General features: G+C 44.8%; 1 protein-coding gene across 4 annotated transcripts in view; it reads right to left on the reverse strand.

The window, feature by feature from the left end:
* Positions 1-21,143, reverse strand: part of LTBP2 (latent transforming growth factor beta binding protein 2) — a 157,807-nt gene that overhangs the window by 88,574 nt on the left and 48,090 nt on the right. For all 4 annotated transcript variants that reach the window (XM_066627033.1, XM_066627013.1, XM_066627023.1 and 1 more), the window contains 4 exons: positions 6,410-6,588; positions 3,776-3,946; positions 2,516-2,716; positions 710-975 (listed from right to left, as the gene is read on the reverse strand). In XM_066627033.1, coding sequence (XP_066483130.1) covers positions 710-975; positions 2,516-2,716; positions 3,776-3,946; positions 6,410-6,588 — 817 coding nt within the window. The remainder of the gene's footprint in view (positions 1-709; positions 976-2,515; positions 2,717-3,775; positions 3,947-6,409; positions 6,589-21,143) is intronic.

Genomic DNA, 21,143 nt, shown 5'->3' on the forward strand with positions numbered 1-21,143 from the left:
CCATGTTATGACATCTCCAGACCAGGACTGCTTGAAGCTGCCATGTGCTATGATAAATAGCAGAACTTCATTTTTTAAACTTTTCCTAGACTTTTGAGAACCATTTACACAACCATTTGAGGTTAGGTGGTTCATATGTTATTTCAGCACACACTCCAACCCTGATAGACTGCACCACTGCAAAGCTTCCAAAAATCTGTTGATTGGTGGTATGATCAAACATCATTACATGATTTAAAAAACAAAGGGCCAAATCCTACCCAACTTTCCAGCACTGATGCAGCTATTGCGTCCTGTAGTAGTAGGGCCAACACGGAGGCTTCCTCGAGGTTTACCTCAGGGCTGAATTGTGGCTGCATTGGCACTGGAAAGTTGGACAGGATTGGGCCCAAAATCAAGTTCTTGGTGAGTGTTCATCACTCACAAGATTGCTTTGCTGTGCATTTGGGTGAGGAAAAATGAAAATATTTTTACACACATGTAATTTAACATTTCAGAATGGTTATTTGACTTTGCCCTAAGTTACAGCCCCACACACTAATCTCCACATACATCCTGCAGTTGTAATGCAGGATACACACACAAGCACACATTGACACTTCACACTTACACTTCATCTACAGTGTATCCATACAGTGCAAGTCTTGACAGTAAGTGAACAACACCACAAATGTGCACATAAAATACAATAAAACAGAATGGGTTTTACCTTTCCATGTACTTTCTCTAGGAAACATCTTCCTAGGAGGCCCTGGGGCCTCTGCTGCTGGTTGCTGCCTGCAACAATGCTGTTGCTGGTGCTGTTGGCATTATTGTACTGGGAGCCTGTGGGAAGGTGAGGTATCAACACAGTTTCAACACTGTTCTCTTCAGATTGTTCAGAGTCACTTTTTACTCTGGCCACCTGATGGATCTGTACTGTAGCTTCTGGAGGGTGATCGATATGTACATTCACAAGGGATGGGTTTACTGAAACTGTAAGAAAGTTTAAAGTTTACAAGCAGAAACATGAGTTTGCTCCTTGATCTGCAAGAAGATAGAAACCAGCATGCAGTTTTCATAAGTAGAAAGGAAGATACACCTAGACAATTTTAGCATCCTCGATAACGAACCACTTAAAGCCCACAAGGGCCTATAGAAACAAATAGAATGATGTCTGGCTTGGCATGTTGCCCAGAGAAAACAAAATAATCTGCAAGTATTAGAATCTGGACAAGAAGATTAGCGGCATCCATCAGCGTCATCAGCTTCTATCTGAGCTATATTTAGAGTACGGCCTATATTACTTATTAGACTAGGTTCTAGACCAGAGGTGTCAAACATAAGGCCCGGGGGCCAGATGCAGCCCACAAATTTTATCTGGCCCCTAGGCTCTCATCTGCTGAGCAGTGCTATGGTGTTACTGCTGAAAGGGCCGCCCACATGAAAATTGGGCTCTCTCATATCTTGAAATATGATCAAGATTTGTGTATTTTCTCTTCTGTTGTTTGCAGTTAATGAGTTCCTAAGTGAGAAAACGTGCTTATTTTTTATTATGGCCCATTTAATGACATTAGTTCCTGCCGAATGCCATCACTTCCGGCCCTCAGCAGGCATCATGAATGCTATTTGGCCCTCGGTATCAAACAAGTTTGACACCCATGTTCTAGACTAGAAACTAGATGAAAGTAGTGTGTCAAATATGTATTTATGGTTTTGTTTTTTAAATTTATTTGTAAATTACAAGCATCTAGTAGGTTGATTTCTTTCCTTTTATCTTGACCATCTCAAGACATAACTAGAACACAAAGTAGGAATAAGCACAGCAGCAAAAATCAGTGTCCTCATCTTAAGCCCAGGTGGTCACTTCAGGGGCGCCCAAACCCTGGCCCTGGGGCCACTTGCGACCCTCGAGGACTCCCAATCCAGCCTTCAGGGAGCCCCTAGTCTCCAATGAGCCTCTGGCCCTCCTGAGACTTGCTGGAGCATGTGCTGGCCTGATGCAGCTGCTCTCAGCATGACGGCCAACTTTTCAACCTCTTGCGTGAGCTGTGGGAGGAGGGCTCCCTCAACTGCTTGCTGTTTCAGATCTGTGATGCAGCAGCAGCAGCAAAGGAAAGGCTGGCTTTGCTTTGGGCAAGGCCTTTTATAGGCCTTGAGCTATTGCAAGACTTTCATTCATTCAAATAAGTTCCATATCAAATATATTCATTTATATAAATTTATTCAAATTTGAAATGTAAATTAATTCTTTTTTTCCCGGCTGCCAACACAGTGTCAGAGAGATGATGTGGCCCTCCTGCCAAAAAGTTTGGACTCCCCTGCTTTAACTAATAATTGTATGTGTATCAATCTTGGAGAACACTGTTGGACAGTAATGTAAGATCATGAATGGTTAAGCTCAAAAGATTCAGCCTTCTTCTAGTGCACTTATAACCTGGTAAGTATTTTGTCATGCATGACAAGAGGAAAGGAAGGCCCAGATATGAGCAAGATAAATTAGTCGCCTATGATAAGCAATTAGACCAGTTCTTACTGAGTTGGTTGGACAAAGGAAGTGTGTACATGGAATGCTTCATTGCGTTGCTTGCCAGGCTATTTGGAGATCTTCCTACTTGTTTTCGTTCCAGTTTTTGAGCTGGTAGGTGGCAAAACTTCCCTGTAGAATTAGAGGGGCACCAACATTCATCCCTGCCCACACAGCGCCCGCCATTTAGACAGGGAATCTGGCAGAAATCTGCAAGGCAAAATAATCTGTAAGTCAAACCTATTAAAAGAGCAGTTTGAGAGCTCACTTTAACCTGAAAGTGAGCTGTCTTTCTAGGCTGTCTTAATAGGAAAAACTCACATAACCTACTTGCTCAATTCAGCACCTCTTTCTCAAGACACAGAAAAAATCAAGCTGCCCTAGTTGGGAAATATTCCAAGGCAAATGAAGTATGTAGCTATTCTCACAGCCTAGTCCTTTGCATGTCTACACAGAAGACAGTCCCACTGAGTTCAATGAGACATATCCCAGATAAGTATGTATAAGATAGCAGAAAACTAAGGACACTTTCTGCTGCTTAAATGCACTTTGAGGCTCAATCATACAATTTGTGCCATGGGAAAACAGTGCTCATGGGTGGTGGAAGAGCAACTGATAGTAATGTATGGCCAATGTAGGTTTATGTTCCCATTCACCCACTTAAGCTGAAGCCAATTTAAGCCTCATGTGAAAATACTTTAGAAGTCCATTATAGAAAGGTAATATTTGGGTTATTCTAATCTGAGAGCCTGAGTAAGATCATTCCCCACAGGATAGGGTCAAACTCTAGAGCAATGGATAGACGGCTGACCTGTATAACTCATTCATATTTCCTATTCAATTACAGCATCAACAAGATCAGAAGGAAGATTTTAGCTGCCTTATTTGCTGAGAATGGCATAAAGGTTTCAGCCAGTTCTCCTGGACTGGGAAGAAATTAGGTAGTGAATTGCCAATGAAAGCAGCAAATTGGCCTTGACAAGAAAAATTCCATACTGCTTGTCTACGACTGACCAAAAGCCAAAGACCCGTTATATTCAGTGTAGGATGGCGGGGGGGGGGAATAACTGAAATTCAGGAGTGAGTGTATTAATTTCCCAGAAAGGAAGGGCAGGTCTAAGAAAAAGTCTGTTTATTTTTCTGGCAAATAGGGGCATCATAATCTTCCTGAACTCCGTTTCTTTAGGGAACTGCTAGTTTCACAAACAAAAGAAACAGAGAAAGATAACTAAACCTTGTGAAATGGGTCAGACATCTGGGAAGACTCACAGATACGGAAGCCAGATTTGGGGTCATGGTCATGTCCACCCTGGCTGTACAAGGTGGTGGTGTCTCCTTTCTCACAGTTATTGTAGCAGCGGCCATTCCGACAAATCTGTTTACAAACGGTAGGAGTGAAGACAATCTTTATCTTCCTGATTTTTTCTGTCAGGTTGACACCTGCAAAAAAAAATAGTGACAACAGAGAGTAACAAAGGTCTTTGAACAACTTCTTTTTTGTGTGCATATAAAGGATCATGTCCTAGACTGGCTGCAGTCTAAGAACTGCCTCCACTCATGTCATGATACTCTCGGGCTCACTGTGATAGCAGCACCTCATGTCACATGACTTTTCTCTGCTCCTGTTCATAACATGAAATCAAAACTATTCCTTCATCAGTTCAATCCCAGGACTTGTTTCATTATTCCTTTTGACCTCTTCCTTAACTGGTAAATCTTTGCATTTCTATTATATAACTTTCTGCATGCAGTGAAACTTTTTTCTTTTAAAAAATTATGAAAGAATGAAAATATTGCAAAATTACTTCTCATAATAGGAACTTCTCATACTAGGAACCATAAAGTATTATTTGGGGATTATTATAAACAGCTTGAGTTGTATTCTTTTGGTTGGGTTTATTCGCTAAGAACAAAAGAGAAGCGGGAATAAATATCTTTCAAACAAAAGAAATGTGTGTGGAGGGAGGAGCTTTTCTATACTAAAAACTGTTAAAAGTTCTCTCACTCTCACTCTCATCTCCCTTTTCTAAGAGAGAAGAGCAGATTGGGAAAGCTACCCTGTAGGGAGATGCTTGGCTACAATAACACTCCAGTATAATAATGCCTCCCTTCTCCTGTCTCAGCTGAGTACATGGCAGTGTTCCAGTTTTCTCGCTTCCTTCTCCAGCTGAGAAAAGAAGGAGAGGAAGTCAGAGCCAGGCCAATTAGTAGAACGGAGAGGAACACTGGGGAGAATAATTATGAGGGTGAAGGTGTCTTGTTTGGAAGAGAAGAAGTTTTACATAGTAGGGGGAGAATAACTGAAAAGCAAAAAACCTGAGTTTGATGCCCAATCCTATCCCCCCACCAGGCCATACCATGCAGTGCTGCCAATGAAGCACACACTACATGCTATGGGTAGGGGCCTACCAGACAGCTACCATAAGGTTTTTTTACTTACCTCCTGGAAGGTTGCCTGCTCACCAATGTGTCTCCTTGGATCCATGCCAACTATTTTGTTGTTGTAAGTCTGAGGAGAGGCAGGGGGCGTGTTGTGGTGGGAAACTGGGGATAGAATCTCAGTGTGTGCTGCCACCATCAGGATCCACTCCCTCCTACCCTTGAAATGCCTCTTGTTTGCCCCACTCCCTGTCCCAATCCCCCCCCCAAACACCCCTACTGCCACCTTACCCACACAGGTGTAGCATCCAGTAGCTGCTGCTGAATGTGTGGAGCCTCTGGCTATTTGCGCCAGTGCCCTCAGAGTGCATTGAAGTGTTATGCCTTTTACAGTACTCCAGTGGCACATACTGTGGCAGACCAGGAGTTCTGCCACCATAAGTGGCCATAGAATTGGGCTGTAAGGCAGCAATCCTACATGCACTTACTTGTTGTTCAGCTGTTCGCTGACTTAAATGAGACTTACTATGCCCTAGTAAGTGCATGAAGGATTGCTGCCTTACAGTCCATGCATTCTGAGAATGCATACATAGAATTGCACAGCACAACACAAGGCTCTTCTAGGCCAAACTACATGCAACTTTCAACATGTCATTTGGCCCTGAGTGTTTGAATGCCCCCGTGGGGTGTTTGCGCAGTGATAAATAGCAGTTGGAAAAGGAGATCAGGATCAGGACAATGGTGTGGGTGAGGGATAATTTAACCCTTCGCCTCTTCAATGGTTCCAATCCAGTTCAGCTCCATTCACCTCCACAGCTGCGATTTATCAAAAAAAAAAAAAAAAGTGCAGGGTGAAATGTCATGCCATGGCTTACTCACATGGGCAGGATTGATGGATGGAGCCGCTGCAGCAAGGCTAACCACTGAAATTTGTTGTCCCCACATGAGCACTGAAACTTGGAACATTCAAAATACTGTGGAAAATGCCTTGAATGCACCACGTTCAATTCAGTGCTTCCAATTAGTGGAAGAAGAATTGAAGAAAAAGGTGGTTCACTTTTCAGGACAAATACATGCTATTCAAGCATGTTTCCCAAAGGAAGCTCTCTTTTTGATGCTAAAAATGGCCTTCCTCCTTTAAAACAGCACAGGGGTATAGTGGGCCTCCCCCTTCCAACACATGCTGGTTCCAACCAGGATCATTCCCTGATCAGCTGACTTTTACAAAAGAAAAGACCTTTCATTGGAAAGCACATCTTAATAAGTATTTGCATGCACATCTAATGTGACAGTGAAACCGGAAGAAAACAGAACAATATTTTCCATGACCTGAAACAGCTGGCTAAATTCTGTGCTGATGTCATTGCCTCATGCATCTAAGAGATCCACAGGAATGAGTGCCTAACTGTGACAGCCTCTGCCTGTGACTGCAGGGTCCCAAAATGACTTCCAGACTCAACTCCTAACAATTACATAAAACCCACTCTAAGAAGCCTTTCCTTGTCAAGATTCTTTAGACCTTACCCCAGAGCGATGGAGCAGGCTCAGTGTATAGCCCAATGCTGCTCTGTTCAAATCCATTCACCTTGGGCAATGCATTGTAAGTTAGCTGACCATTATTAGTAGCTGGATAGCGTCGGACTGTGCGAGAGGACCCGGTGTGTTGTGCAGAGGGAACCAGGGAGCCGCTTCTGCTCTGAGTCCTGTAAAAATGAAAGCTGAGCTCATATCTGTGCTGAATAGTTGTGCCAACAGTTTCTAGTAGACTGTGAGGTAAAAACATAGCTGTATGAAAGGGAGAAGTGAGGCAGAAAGACCCTCTCCATCAGCTCAGTTGGGTGGCCATTTCGCTTTCCCCTCCCAGAACCGTCTGTGCACTTACAGAATGTCTATTTTATAACATCATGAATGATTCAACACAGGACGTGCTTGTTTTCCTCATCCTCATTCCTGTACATCCTTTTTTTCACTTTTGCATTCAGTCTATTAAATTTTAAATCATTATTTGAAACTGTAAACTGAATTGAATGCTTTGGCAGTAAAGCAGTACTATATACAAATATAGTAAGTTGCAGCCCAATCCTAAGAACATAAGAACAGCCCCACTGGATAAGGCCATAGGCCCATCTAGTCCAGCTTCCTGTATCTCATAGCAGCCCACCAAATGCCCCAGGGAGCACACCAGATAACAAGAGACCTCATCCTGGTGCCCTCCCTTGCATCTGGCATTCTGACATAGCCCATTTCTAAAATCAGGAGGTTGCACCTGCACATCATAGCTTGTAACCCGTAATGGATTTTTCCTTCAGAAACTTGTCCAATCCCCTTTTAAAGGCGTGCAGGCCAGACGCCATCACCACATCCTGTGGCAAGGAGTTCCACAGACCAACCACACACTGAGTAAAGAAATATTTTCTTTTGTCTGTTCTAACTCTCCCAACACTCAATTTTAGCGGATGTCCCCTGGTTCTGGTGTTATGTGAGAGTGTAAAGAGCATCTCTCTATCCACTTTGTCCATCCCCTGCATAATTTTGTATGAGCTGTGTGTTGCACTGAGACTGCTGTTGCACCAAAACGGCTGCCGCAGCATCCTACACACAACAGAGCAGCCATCAGTGGCTCCTCAGGGGAAGGGAACTTTTGTTCCTTCCTCAAGGTAAGGCAAGCAGTCCCACAATGGGGCTACTCGATTCTGCAGCAGTCCTTAGGCTGGCGCAGAATCAAGAGCCTCCGTGTCAGGCTGGCAGCCCGACACAAAGGCTCTGGATGCAGAGGAGTGGAGCTCCTCCGGTCCCGCCTCCCTCCCTCTCTGCTCCCTTCTTCCGGCATGCCTCCTCCCTGCCCTCTTTCTGCCCGCCCCTGCCTCCCCCCACTGTGGAACACCTCCTCTCCACCTCCCCTCACGGCCCCACCTACCTCTCCACAACCTGGCGCACCAAGCAGCGGAGCACTGGTGATCCACTGGTGCTAGCTCAGCGCTGGCCGGTGTTAGCACTGGTACTGGACTGGTGCCAAGGGCTGCAAATGTGCTTTACAGCACATTTGTAGCACTCACTGCCAGCAGAGCGTCAGCGGTGCAAGATCAGGATTGGGCTCTCAGTCAGCAAGTAAATAAAACACACTTGCATAAGAAATGCCCTGCTGGGTTAGGCCAAAGGGACACCTAGTCCAAAAACCTGTTTCGCACACTGTTCCACCATTGGCCTCTGTGAAGGCCACAAGCAGGAGACAAGGAATACTTCTTTCCCACCATTGCTGTCTTGCCACAGATATTTAGAGGCACCCTGCTGCTGAACTGGGGGGTAGCACACAGCCATCATGACAAGTAACTTTGGACAGACCTGTCCTTCATGAATTTACCCAATCCTCTTTTAAAACATTCCAAGTTAGTGGCTGTCACCACATCTTGTGTCAATGAATTTTGCACAGCAGTTATGAGCTTTGTGAAGTAGTATCTCCTTTTGTCTGTTCTATATTTCTCACCAGTCAGTTTCATTGAAACTGGTTCTAGTGTTGAGAGAGAGAGAGAGACTCTATGCAATGCATAATTTTATGTCCCAGTCATATTGCCCCTTAATCACTTCTTCTCCAAGCTAAAAATTTCCAAATGTTGTAGCCTTTCTGCATAAGAAAGGTGCTGCAGATCACCAGTGGCAGGCCTATTGGGGGGGGAGTCCCAGACGCCATGCCTGTGCGCCTTGAAGAGGCAGCACCACCACTGCTGTCGCCTCCAACCACTGCGCTGCTTCTGCCTGACCTTTGGAGCCGTTCCAAGGGCAGGCTAAGCCCCACACGACGCTCAGGGTCACTCAGAAAGCCTTCTGAGGCTTACAATGCGGCCCTAAGTAGTATTTCCAGTTTCCCAGAAGTACTAAGACCATGTGGGAAGCCTCAGAAGGCTTTCTGAATTGCCCTCAATGCTGTGCAAGGCTCCATTGCGCTGGGGAGGTATCCAGGCAGGGGGCAGCATGATGCAAGGGGGTGGCATCGCAGACCTGCACCCTGGGGTGCAACGAGGCACAGGTCCATAACTGCAGACCACTCATAACTTTGGTTGTCCTCTTTTGCACTTCTTCCAGCTCTTCAGTACCCTTCTTCAGGTGTGGCAACCTGAACTGTACACAGTAATCCAAATGTGGCCATGCAATTCACTTGTATAGGCATTCTTGGTGGTGGCACCACTTCTCGGGAACTCTCTCCCTTATGCTCTTAGGACATTTTCCACATTATTGTGATTTTAGCAGAGTTAAAAACTTTTTTTGTTATTTAGTTGAAGCACAATCCTGTGCATGACTACTCAGAAGTAAGTCTCACTGAGTTCAATAGGCCTTCCACATAGGTAAGTGTGTAGGATTGCAGCCAGGGCCTCTGAAAGGTATTTTATCAGGGGGTACAAAGTTTCTTTTGGGCCCCTTTGCAAAGGGGCAGGGGTGATACAGAGTGGGGAGGGTGGTGATGGGTGAGCGGAATGGGGGCAGGGAGGGGCAAAACTGGATAGGGGAGGATGGAGACAGCTGAAAAAGTCTTTGGAGCCCAGGTCTACCCAGCCATGTGGCATCAGCAGCTAGATACAGTAATACGGAAAACCCAACACACTCTCTAAAATCTTTTAAATATAGAAAATCATGCAGATAATTAGTATCATCATATTTAGGCTCACACTAGAATGGAAAGTGTCCTGTGCATACCAAAACTTGCTTGTGCAGCCTTGCAGCTGTGTCCCTGAGCTCCTATACATTCCTTCAAGGTAAGCAGATTCACAAGCCGAAGATCTACTGTAGCAGGCCGGTTTCCTCCCAGATTTGACACTGTGTTGAGCAGTGTCATGTATGCATTCCTTGATCCAGCATATATGGTTTGCCTGCATAGCTGCAGCCACACACTCATGGTAGTCAGTGGCATAGCTAATGATTGTGTAGCCTGGTGCCAAGCTCAAAATGATGCCCCAGAAGTGATGTCACAACCAGAAGTGACATCACACCGGGCTTTTAAAAAAGTGAAAATTGGGGGGAAACCTGCCTCCCCCCCCCCCAGCAGCTCACCACTCAGTTGCTCTGCCACCTCCCCCCAGCCAGTGGCATAGCTAAGGCATCTATCTGCAACCTGGAGTCAAATAAGATTTTGTGGTCTGTCCATCCCCACAACAAAATCAAATTTAGGGAGCAATCCTAACACCTTATGTCAGTGCTTTCCAGCATTGGCATAGCGGTGCCAATGGGACATGTGCATGGGGCAGTTGGGTGTCACTCACAGAGGCCTCCTCAAAGTAAGGGAATGTTTGTTCCCTTACCTCCAAGCTGCATTGCCCTTATGTCAGTGCTGGAAAGCACTGACATAAGAGGTTAGGATTGCGCCCTTAATGAATTAAGTAAATGAATTAAAAATGTGCCCCTTATTGGTCAAAGACACTGTGCTGGGGTGAAGAGGGATGATTATTCTCCCCTTGCTAAATATAAGAAGAGCACCACTTGAAGAATTGCATCTTTAGTCACTTAGCAGGGGTAACTGTATTATGATACACGAAAATGAGAGCTGACTCATATTAATACCTTATTGGTTCCATGCTATATCATAATTACATGTCATTGCAACATGTCAATATCATAATAGCATGTCATTGTTCTCAGAACAATCAGGGCCCAATCCTATTCAACCGCAACCACAATGCAGCCCTGGGGAAAAGGAACAAATGTTCCCTTACCTAGAGGAGGCCACAGTTCCCCTACAGCAGGAGGTAGTGCATGCCTTATTGGTACAGCTACACCAGTGCTGGAAAATTGGATAAGATATGGCCTTCAGTCTCATAGGTCCGTTTTGAGTTAAGTAAATCCACTTTTTGTTCCATAAGGCAGTTGTGTTTTCATTTTCTGATTAATTGGCCATAACTTTTGATAAAATAGATATTCCAATGCAGTTTGTTTCATTACATTCTGCATTAAATTACCTTTCCAATGATATATAACATGATGGTATTATTCATACATATCAAGATTTTCACAATTTTGGTCACTAGTGTCAAGCTCAGCTTGTTGCCCCCCTAAAGCTTGATACCCAGTGCAACTGCTACCCCATGCACCCCCTTAGTTATGCCATTGGTGGTAGTGTCCCCAGCATCCCATGCAGGCAACAAGTCAGAGTAGAAAGGAAAATGTAAGATCCCAGGAAATTTCTAGGCACCCTCGTTTGACTCCAGGGCCCCCTTTCTCACCCTGGGCTCGGGTACAAATTATTCCCTTTACCCCCCTCTCCTAGGCCCTGCAGGCAGCCCAATCCTATCCTGCACTGGAACATGCAGGCAGCCTGGTCTGCACTGTAGTCAGTGCAGGGTTTGAGGTGGATCCTGCACAACTTGGAGTACGGAGATTTATTTCCCCTTACCCCACGTCATGCAGCAGCCACCTTAACAGGGCTACTCAAATCTGTGCCAGCGATATTCCTGGTGAGAATCCGAGCAGCCCAGTAATGTGTAGGATCCAACACAAAGGCCAGAACCCCCTCCCCCCTCTTGCGCCTACCCCCCTCTTGGGCCCAGTCTGCCACCATCCTCCCCAACATCCCATGCCTTGTCTGGTGCAACCTTACCTGGTGTTGGTGGCACAGGGGCTGGATTTGGCTTCTGTGGGCCAGCATGCACCCTTGCACTGGTCCACCCAACTCCCAAGTCATCACAGACGTGCCTTACAGCACATTTGCAACAGTCTTGGGCTGGTGCAAGAGACTAGTACTGACCCAAAGAGTGCTCTGGATGCTGTCAGTGAGATGCTGTTGTGCAGATGGTCAGGCTGCTGTAACAGGTTATATGCCACATTTTTGTGCTATACTCTACTCCTCGATTCCATGCTTTCTTATTGTTGTTGTTCTAATAATTACTGTATTTTTATTTTGGTTTTATGATTGTATTTAAAATTTTTGTTAGTCACCTTGATTTCTTTTTTAAGAAAAGTGGGATATACATTTTCAATAAATAAATATTACATAGGCTAAAGATCTCATCTCCCCCTGAATGCCAGTGCCAACCTAACAGTACCACACAAGAGTACACAACACTGGTAGGATAACAAGAAAATATTTCTGTTGGGTCAACTTGAGCTGTTTCCAATCAGAATAGATCCTAGTTTGGCATATTGCTATACAACTCACTTCAAAAAAGATTCACCATAAATCCAGTTTTATATATCCCACCCTAAAATCTGTCACTCATGCAAGCAGCATTAACAGCCCAATCCTAACTAATTCCCCAAGCAGCAATGCAGCAGCACCAATGTAGTTACTGCTGTATCCCACAGAGGAGTTTTGGCCTCTGGAAGCCTCCTTAGGGGTAAGGGAACATTTATTCCCTTGCCCCAGGATAAACCTCAGCAGCCGCCATGGGTCAACTTGGACCTGGGCCAGTTTAGTAGCTGGTGCAAGTTCACATTGAGCTATGCAAATAGTTCAGACCTGGGAAGAAGATTCAGCAGGTGCTGCTGCCACCAAACCTGCCCCATTCCTGGGCCCAATTTACTCTCCTTCTCACCCCATCACCACCCCATTCCACTCACCCCAACTCTGTTCTACCCTCCTCCCACCATCCCCCTGCCCCATTTTGCCTCCCCCACTGGCCTACCTTCTGCAGAATAGCTTTGGCCATCTGCTGGCACCAGGGAGGCCTCTCCAGCCTGGCCTCCAGCAGTCTGGCAGTGAATGCCATCAGCAGTTGCTTTACAACAGCCATAAAACAGCAGCCACCTGCACAACGCATGTTCTGCCAGCAGCCAGGGTCCTTTGAATTGGGCCATTAGTGAATTGGGCCTGAGCATAGGAGCTGTCACTATTGCGTCTGTTCAAGATGCTAATGTATACACAAGGAAAGTCCTGTCCTTTCTCTAAGCATCTCATCTCCCTCCAAACATAAGTGAGCCCTTGAAAACCTACTCGCCTCTATAAGGACTGGAGCACATTGAAAAGAATAGGGATACAGCCAAGACAGCCTGGCCTAGGAAATAAACAGAATATACAACCCAATAAAGTAATGAAAGAAACTTTACGGAGAATGAATGCACATTAGTGAATTTGCAAGTCTTCTGGGTAATTTTATTCATGGCACCTGGCATTTTGCAACAGCCAAGAAACAAGAAGATACAGACACTCCCAGTTCCCAAGGCCAAACTCTTTAGTGCCCATCTAAACACATGCTGGTTGTCACCAAAACAGACTCTCATGGAGCAGAGCTTGTTTTAATTCAACACCTCTTTCTTTTCTAGGCTTTTCAATCCCATTCCGCCCTGTTGGTTCCCATTTTCTTTTTTGGGAATCAGTGCCAAGACTTCCAGACTGCTTTGTTTGTGAGTACGCTAACCCACCCTCTATTCTGCAGCATCCAAAATGACTAAGAGTTAATACTCGGATCTCCAAAGAAGCCTAAAATGAGCCAGCATGATTAAATCTTATGCAAGCCACATAACCACCACAAGCTGTATCAGATCCCCTGCATGTTCCAGTTTAACACAGCACCTATATAACAAACGGGCCAAAGATCAAAGGTACAAAACATTTTTCCACGCAGGAGATCCCAGATTTGATCGGTATCATCTTTAAATAATCTCAGGTAGCAGGGATGGAAAGCCAGCTACTGAAATCCTGAAGATTTGGATTCAAGATTCACAGCTAAGAAGAGGTTGGCTATATTGAATCATTGGTTTGAAGTAGCATAAGGCAGTTCTTAAAAGAATTCCCAGCATGCTTTTCTTAGAAACTTGTAATTTCCAGTGAGTCCATCAGTAGGTAATTATTACTTGTACCTCAATATCAAAACTGGGTTCCTATGAATCTTGTGTATGTATTGAAGCAAACGATGTTTCTTGCAGAAATGTACTCCAGACATTCATGTTTTACTGCTGCTGCTTTTGTCTCATGGAGACACACACCTGACAATGCTTTGCCAAATTGGAGCGGCTTTGAGTTGATCTGCAGCTTATCCTATCCACACAAAGATAAAGCTGATAATGTCTGGAGTGGCCTCAGGTTACTGAAGTTAAGATTTCAATATCCAGGCAGGTACAAACAGGGACTCACTCACAAAATTATCATGACTGAAGCCATATCTATCTTTGAATACCAGATGGGAGCATTCCACTTTACGATTCTACTGACTTTTCATTCAGAATTGTTTGGCTTCCATTCATTCTCGTACTCACACTGTTTCCATTCAGTCTTCCCTCATCTTTCATTGATGGTCATGTAACATTCCTGTGGTAAATACAGCAATTACTTTTAAAAAAATTTATACTAGAAAAATAACTCTTAAGGCAATAACAGACATTCATGTCAAGAACTGAGCTGTCCTGAAAAAAATGACAGAGTAAAGAGATACTGTAAAGAGGAACATATTCCAAGATGTAGATGGCAGTGTTCACAAAGAGCTCCATAGGCATTTAAGAAGGGAATGGCTGAGCTGCTCAAAGTATGACGTTTCCCAGTAGTCGGCTACTTTACTGGAAGAAACAGAATATAATCGGTGGTTTATTAATTTTTTTCTACTTATCCAAGTTTTAGACCACTTTTTCAGAGAGATCACAGCAGCTCACAAAAGATTAGCAAGAATAATAATCTTTAAAACAATGTCTAACTGTTTAAATGTCTTTAAAACACATATTTAAAACAATGTCTAATGGTGCTAAAATGACAGCATTAAAAACAGCATGAGTAAAAACAGTTACAGAGTCAGGAAGATTTTGCTAAACAGAAATGTTTTTAAGCTCCTTCCTAAAGTCTTTCCCTGGGAAGTGAGTTTGACAACTGTAATGGAAGCCAAAGGGCAAAGTGCGTGGAATGACTAGCTATTAGCAATGACACCTTTCTCCCTTCCTTTCACTTGTTACTTACTAGAAATCACAGGGGAAAGGTAGGTCTTTGCTGCCACCACCCAAAGCTAAGAAGCCTAGGCAGGAAGATTTGTGAAAGTCTTTCTTCCAAATCAAGGGAACACTTCAAACCCGCCTGTTAGTGCTGGGGGACTTCAATGTTCATGCTGAGGCCCCTGTGGCAGGTGCAGCTCAGGATTTCATGGCTGCCACGACAACCGTGGGCCTGTCCCAGAAGATCTTGGCCCCGACACATACTGCAGGACACGTGTTGGACCTGGTGTTTACAGCTGGGCATGGGGGCAGTGATCTGGATGTAGAGGAGATCAAGATCACTCCTTTGTCATGGACAGATCACTTCCTGGTATGGTTTAGGCTGGTTGCGACTTCCTACCTCCGCAGAGGCAGGGGACCATTTTCTATGGTCCGCCCTCGGAGGCTATTGGATCCTGAAGGTTTCCTGAGGGCTCTGGGGGATTTTCCCACTGCCGAGACTGGCATCTTATCTGAGGCCCTGGTTGACCTCTGGAACGGGGAAATGTCCAGGGCAGTGGATGAGATTGCTCCGGAGCGACCTCTGTCATGTCGCAGACTCGGAGCGGCTCCTTGGTTCACTGAGGAGCTGCAAATGAAGAAGCGGCAGGGCAAGCGTCTAGAGTGACAGTGGCAGAAAACTCGTGATGAATCTGATCGGACACGGAGTAGAGCTCATTACAGAGCCTACTCCATGGCAGTAGCGAAGAAATCATTCTTCTCTGCTACCACTGCGTCTGCTGATAGCTGTCCGGCAGAGCTGTTCCGTGTGGTGTGGGGCCTCCTCCATCAGGCCCCTCCAGTGGACCAGGAGGAATACACGGTCAGCCACTGTGACGTGTTTGCGCAACATTTTGCAGATAAAATCGATCGTATTCATTGCGACTTGGATGCCACATTGACAATGTCTGATGATGTCCCCTTGGCAACTGCTTGTCCAGTGTTGTGGGATTCTTTTCAGCTTGTACAGCCTGAGGATGTGGACAGACTCTTTGGAGTGTGAGGCCGTCTGCCTGCCTGTTTGATGCTTGCCCAGCTTGGCTGATAAGAGCTACCCGGGGTGGACTGGCTGAGTGGATGGGGAGGGTGGTCAACTCTTCCTTGGTGGAGGGGACGTTGCCGCTCACTTTGAAGCGGGCGGTGGTTCGTCCCCTCCTGAAGAAGCCCTCCCTGGATTCCACTGTGTTGGATAACTACCGGCCACTCTCCAACATTCTGTTTCTGGGCAAGGTAATTGAGCGGGTGGCGGCGGCCCAACTCCAGAGGGTCTTGGATGAAGCGGATTATCTGGATCTTTTTCAATCTTGTTTCAGGCCGGGCTTTGGGACGGAAACCGCCTTGGTCGCCTTGGTGGATGACCTACGCCGGGGACTGGACAGGGGGAGTGCATCCCTGTTGGTCCTGCTGGACCTCTCGGCAGCTTTCGATACCATCGACCATGGTATCCTTCTGGACCGATTGGCCGAGTTGGAGGCACTGTTTTGCAGTGGTTCTGCTCCTACTTGGAGGGTCGGTCCCAGATGGTGGTGCTGGGGGATGCCTGTTCGACACCCTGGCCCTTGAGGTGCGGGGTGCCACAGGGTTCAATTCTGTCCCCCATGCTATTTAATAACTACATGAAACCGCTGGGAGAGGTCATCCGGGGGTTTGGAGTGGGGTGTCATCAATATGCTGATGACACCTAGCTCTAACTCTCCTTTCCTCCAGACTCCAGGGTGGCAGTTGAGGGCCTGGAGCGCTGTCTAGAAGCGGTGAGGATCTGGATGGGGGCTAACAAGCTGAAATTAAATCCGGATAAGACAGAGGCTCTCCTGGTTCAGAAATCCTCGATGCAGGTGCTGGATTATCGGCTTGCTCTGAATAGGGTTGCACTCCCTTTGAAGGAGCAGGTCCGCAGCTTGGGGGTCCACCTGGACTCGCAGCTGCTCCTGGATTCCCAGGTGGCGGCTGTGGCTAGGGGGGCCTTTGCTCAGCTTCGGCTGGTGTGCCAGCTGCGGCCGTACTTGGATCGTGCAGACCTGGCCACGGTGATCCATGCTACGGTGACATCAAGGTTAGATTATTGTAATGTGCTTTATGTGGGGCTGCCCCTGAAGACGGTTCGGAAACTGCAATTAGTGCAGAATGCATCGGCCCGTGTGGTCACTGGAGCTAGGCAGTTTGACTCTGTCAGTCCGCTTCTCCGGGGGCTACATTGGCTGCCCATTCGTTTCCAGGCCCAATTCAAGTTGCTGGTTTTGACCTTTAAAGCCCTATACTGCTCTGGGCCAGGGTATCTTAGAGATCGCCTACTCCCGTACAATCCGGCTCGTCCTCTCAGGTCATCAGAGAAGGCCTTTTTACAAGTGCCGCCGCCTAAGGAGGTACGTGGGGCGGCGGCAAGAAACAGGGCCTTCTCAGTAGTGGCACCAACGTTATGGAACTCCCTTCCCCTTGACTTGAGAATGGCTCCCTCTCTTGAGACTTTTCGGCGAGGCCTGAAGACCCTGCTGTTTAAACAAGCCTTCTGACTTCATGGCCTTTTAAACATCTTTTTTACATCTTTTAGTTGTTTTTTTACAGGCCTGATTCCTCCATGAACTGCTGTTTTATGCTCTTTTTATTCTGACTTTTATCTGACTACTGTTTTTATGGTTTCTGTTAATGTGTTTTTAATATGTTTTTATCTGTTTGTTAAATTATGTTTTAATCTGTTTTTAATATGTTGTAAGCCGCCCTGGGTCCCTTTAGGGAAAAGGGCGGGATAGAAATAAAGTTTATTATTATTTATTATTCAAACCAAACAGTAGTGGAACATGATAGGCTGAGGCCCAAATCCTAACCAACTTTTCAGCACTGCCAATGGGGTATGTGCTGCATCCTGCAGTTGGGTGGGCAGTCACGAAGGCCTCCTCAAGGTAAAGAAAGTATTTGTTCCCTTTCCGCAGAGCTGCATTGCCCTTACCTTGCTGCTGGAAAATTGGTTAGGATTGCAACCTGAGAGATATAGCAACCCACTCCTTCATGAGTAAACAAAGACCAAGCAGGTAAAACAGTAAAAACTCAAGAAGTTTATTTAAAAAACAAAAAAACTAGAGAATCCAACCAATGGAAAAAGGTACAGGATAAAAGCAAGGCATGATTAGCTGTCAAAAGGAGAACAGGAGATGGTGGCAAAGGTTGGCAAGGAAATTATAATGCAAGCAGAAAATAAAATCAAAAATCCCCCTAGCAGCTAACTGGCTGTGATCCCTATTCTAATTACTCACATTGTTCCAGGGTTTTGGCCCCTACACTCAACACACGCACCACAGTGAGCAGGCAAGCAGTTCATGCAGCAACAGCTGCTTCCAACAATGGATCTGGGCATCATTTGAAATTCTTTCCAGTTGTTGGGGATTGTGATTTTATTTATTATAATTGCATATGTATATTGTTTCAAACAAGTGACGTGCTCTCTTTTTTTACCAGTTTATTGCTTAGTAGCTCTATGGCAGGCTTGCATTTTAAAAGACACAAACATTTTAAAAATATACTAACATTAATTGCAAGTCTGGTGAATACCAAAATTATTTTCTGGTGAAATACCTTGCATGAAATTATGTAACATTGCAGGCAAAGTGAATTCCTAAAATTCAAAAGCAAAGTACAAGATTCCTGGAAAAAACCAAATGATTATTTTAAACACTAACTCCACCACTGACTGTTCTCAGTTAAGCACTGATAACTGACAGCTGGAAGACAGATTTTCTTTTCAATATTTGTCTGTTGACATTGGAAGAAGTACTTCACTCCATGCATCCATATTTGATCCATAAAATCAAATTTGGTATAACATCTCTTAACACAAATTAGGAGATTCTTGACAAGCAGAAAAAACAGATTTCCTTCTGGTATTGGTGAAAACCACATTTTGGATCTGACTTTATTATGTGTGTACGTTCTAGCAAAATGAGCTCAAAAGCAGGATTCACTGCTTTCCCAAAACAGATGAAAGAGAGTAGGCTCTTTTCTGACCCCCATTTCATTCACTGTACAAAAGAATTGTCAGGTGGAATCAGACTGGCTAGCCTAGCATTTTGTATCCCAACAGTGGCCAGCCAGATGCTTCTAGAAAACTCACAACAGGGCATGATAGCCAAGCCTGATGTTTGACCCAACATCTGGTTACCAGAAGTTTATTGTCTCTGAACATGAAGATTATTTTTAGCTTTATGGCTTATAGCCACTGACAGACCTTTTCTCCATGTATTTGTCTATAGTAGGCTAACTGCCACTTGTGCTGCAATATTCTGCGTGTACTTGCAAAAACTGGGATAATGTTTATACAGTACTACTCTGCATTGTTGGTGTGGTCAATGATTATTTTAGGAAATACAAAACTCAATATTTAGGTTTTTTATTTAAAAAAAATTAAAATATTTCTATCCCATTTACGTGTCCCACCAAAAGTACCATCAACAGATGATAAGCAAGGTACTTCTCTGGGATATGCATGTATACAGTACTGAATACAGAACCTCTCTTAGCATCTAGTCTAGATTCAGTACTGGAAAAGAAAAGAAACACTTGTATGACTTTTGTCTCACATTGCTATGACTGGAACTCAAAAGGTTTTCAGACAAACTAACTTTCCAATGATTAAGAGCAGCTAAAAACAGTAGAGGAGACAAGCCAGATCAAAGCTGCATTGAGGAACCACTGCTCTGGAGTACCAAGAATATAACGGTTTTTGCATTTCTCCTTCAGTCTGTCTTTCTACTTGACACACTCAACATAAATATGCATTTTCCTTATGCTTCTATGCTCCTGTCATTGTTTCCCAGAGTCTACTGTACCACCCACCACTGATCTCCCACAAGAATTATGGGAACTTGTCTGAAGGATTCAGACATTCTGTAGGCAGGAAAGAGGATGGCATCCAAACTAGTGAACTCAGCCTTTCTGAAGACAGCCACACCCATAATGTCTGCACAATGTCAGTTCTGCCACACCTTCCATTCTACTTCCCCACCACTATACCACTGCCTTGAGATCAGCCCACATGTTTTCAATAAAACTTGCTGACTGACAAAGATGGAGGCCACAGATGGAGGCCACAGATTCTTTGGAAGCCTCACACACAACAGCAAATTACTGAAGGCTTGACAGCATTTGTCTTCTCCCTATCGTTAGCCCCTGAAAGTGCTGAGGTGAGCCAAGAGTAGCAAGAACTCCAGGAACATCCACTGCACACAGGAAAGTATCCTTTCAAGAGGAAACACTTGAATCCATGCAAAAAAGTCAAAACAATTAATTTCCTATGTTTTGGGAAAGCGACTGTAGAAAAGCAGTTTTTTTTTCTTGAAAAATTAGGAGGAGGGCAATGTAATAAGATGCAGATCAAGTTTCACTTGATTAGTTTACAGAGTCAAGTGTACAAGGGGCCATAGCTCAACAGCAAAGCATATGCTGTAGGTTCCAGGTAGAAACCCTGGCATCTCCAGGTTGGGCCAAGTTGAGCTCTGCCTAAGACATTGGTGAGCCACTGCCAGGCAGAGTAAACAGTAGCAGGCCAGATGGTTCAATGGTTTGACTCAGTACACGGTAGTTTCATATGTTTCTAACAAGCTTTGTGGGCGGCTTCTGCCAGCATTAATTTTATTGGCTCATGGGAGAAGCATGGGGTGTATTTTGGCTCTCCATCAGTTCTCATTCCTCAGTATCACCGTTCTGGCTGCTTGCGCAGCATGCACATTCAGCAGTGGCACTTTTGTTCTTGGAGGTGGAGGAAGGGAGGCAATTAATTAGCCACTCAATGCAGAGGAAACTATTTTTTAAAAAACAGACTTATAGTATAATCTGATGTGTGCCTACTCAGAAATAAGTTCCACCAACTTTAAAGAGACCTACTCCCAGGTGGCCTTGGACTGCACACTTCTATACACTTACCTGGAGTAAGCCCCATTGAATTCACGTTGGACTTACTTCTAAGTAGGCATGCACAAGATTCCATTGTTAAAAATAAGAAAAAGAAAACCCTAACATTTCATTTAGCCCGGAAGGGTAAAATATGTCAGCTATGGAAGCAATAGCTCATCCATAGAAGTGAAACTAAAATCTCCATACAGTAATTTATTAAGGGCAGAGACATTGTGGTGGAGGGTGGGGGGAGGAGATGAGAGGTGGGATGAAGAAGTGCTTAACTCTTTTCCTGCTCACTGATTCCCTTCTGCAAATGCCCCCCCCCCCCATCTTTTAAAACTAGTTTTTCACTGGTTTTTCATTGGCCTTCATGGTTGAGCAAGATCTGAATCTTAGACTTTCCAGTCCTAGTCAAACAAACTACACCATATTGGCTCTTCATACTGCAAATTTACCTCACATTTTTTCATAGAAGACACACTGCATACTTCACAAAAGA

The sequence above is a fragment of the Tiliqua scincoides genome, chromosome 1 (genome assembly GCF_035046505.1).
Source record: "Tiliqua scincoides isolate rTilSci1 chromosome 1, rTilSci1.hap2, whole genome shotgun sequence".
NCBI lineage: Eukaryota > Metazoa > Chordata > Lepidosauria > Squamata > Scincidae > Tiliqua > Tiliqua scincoides.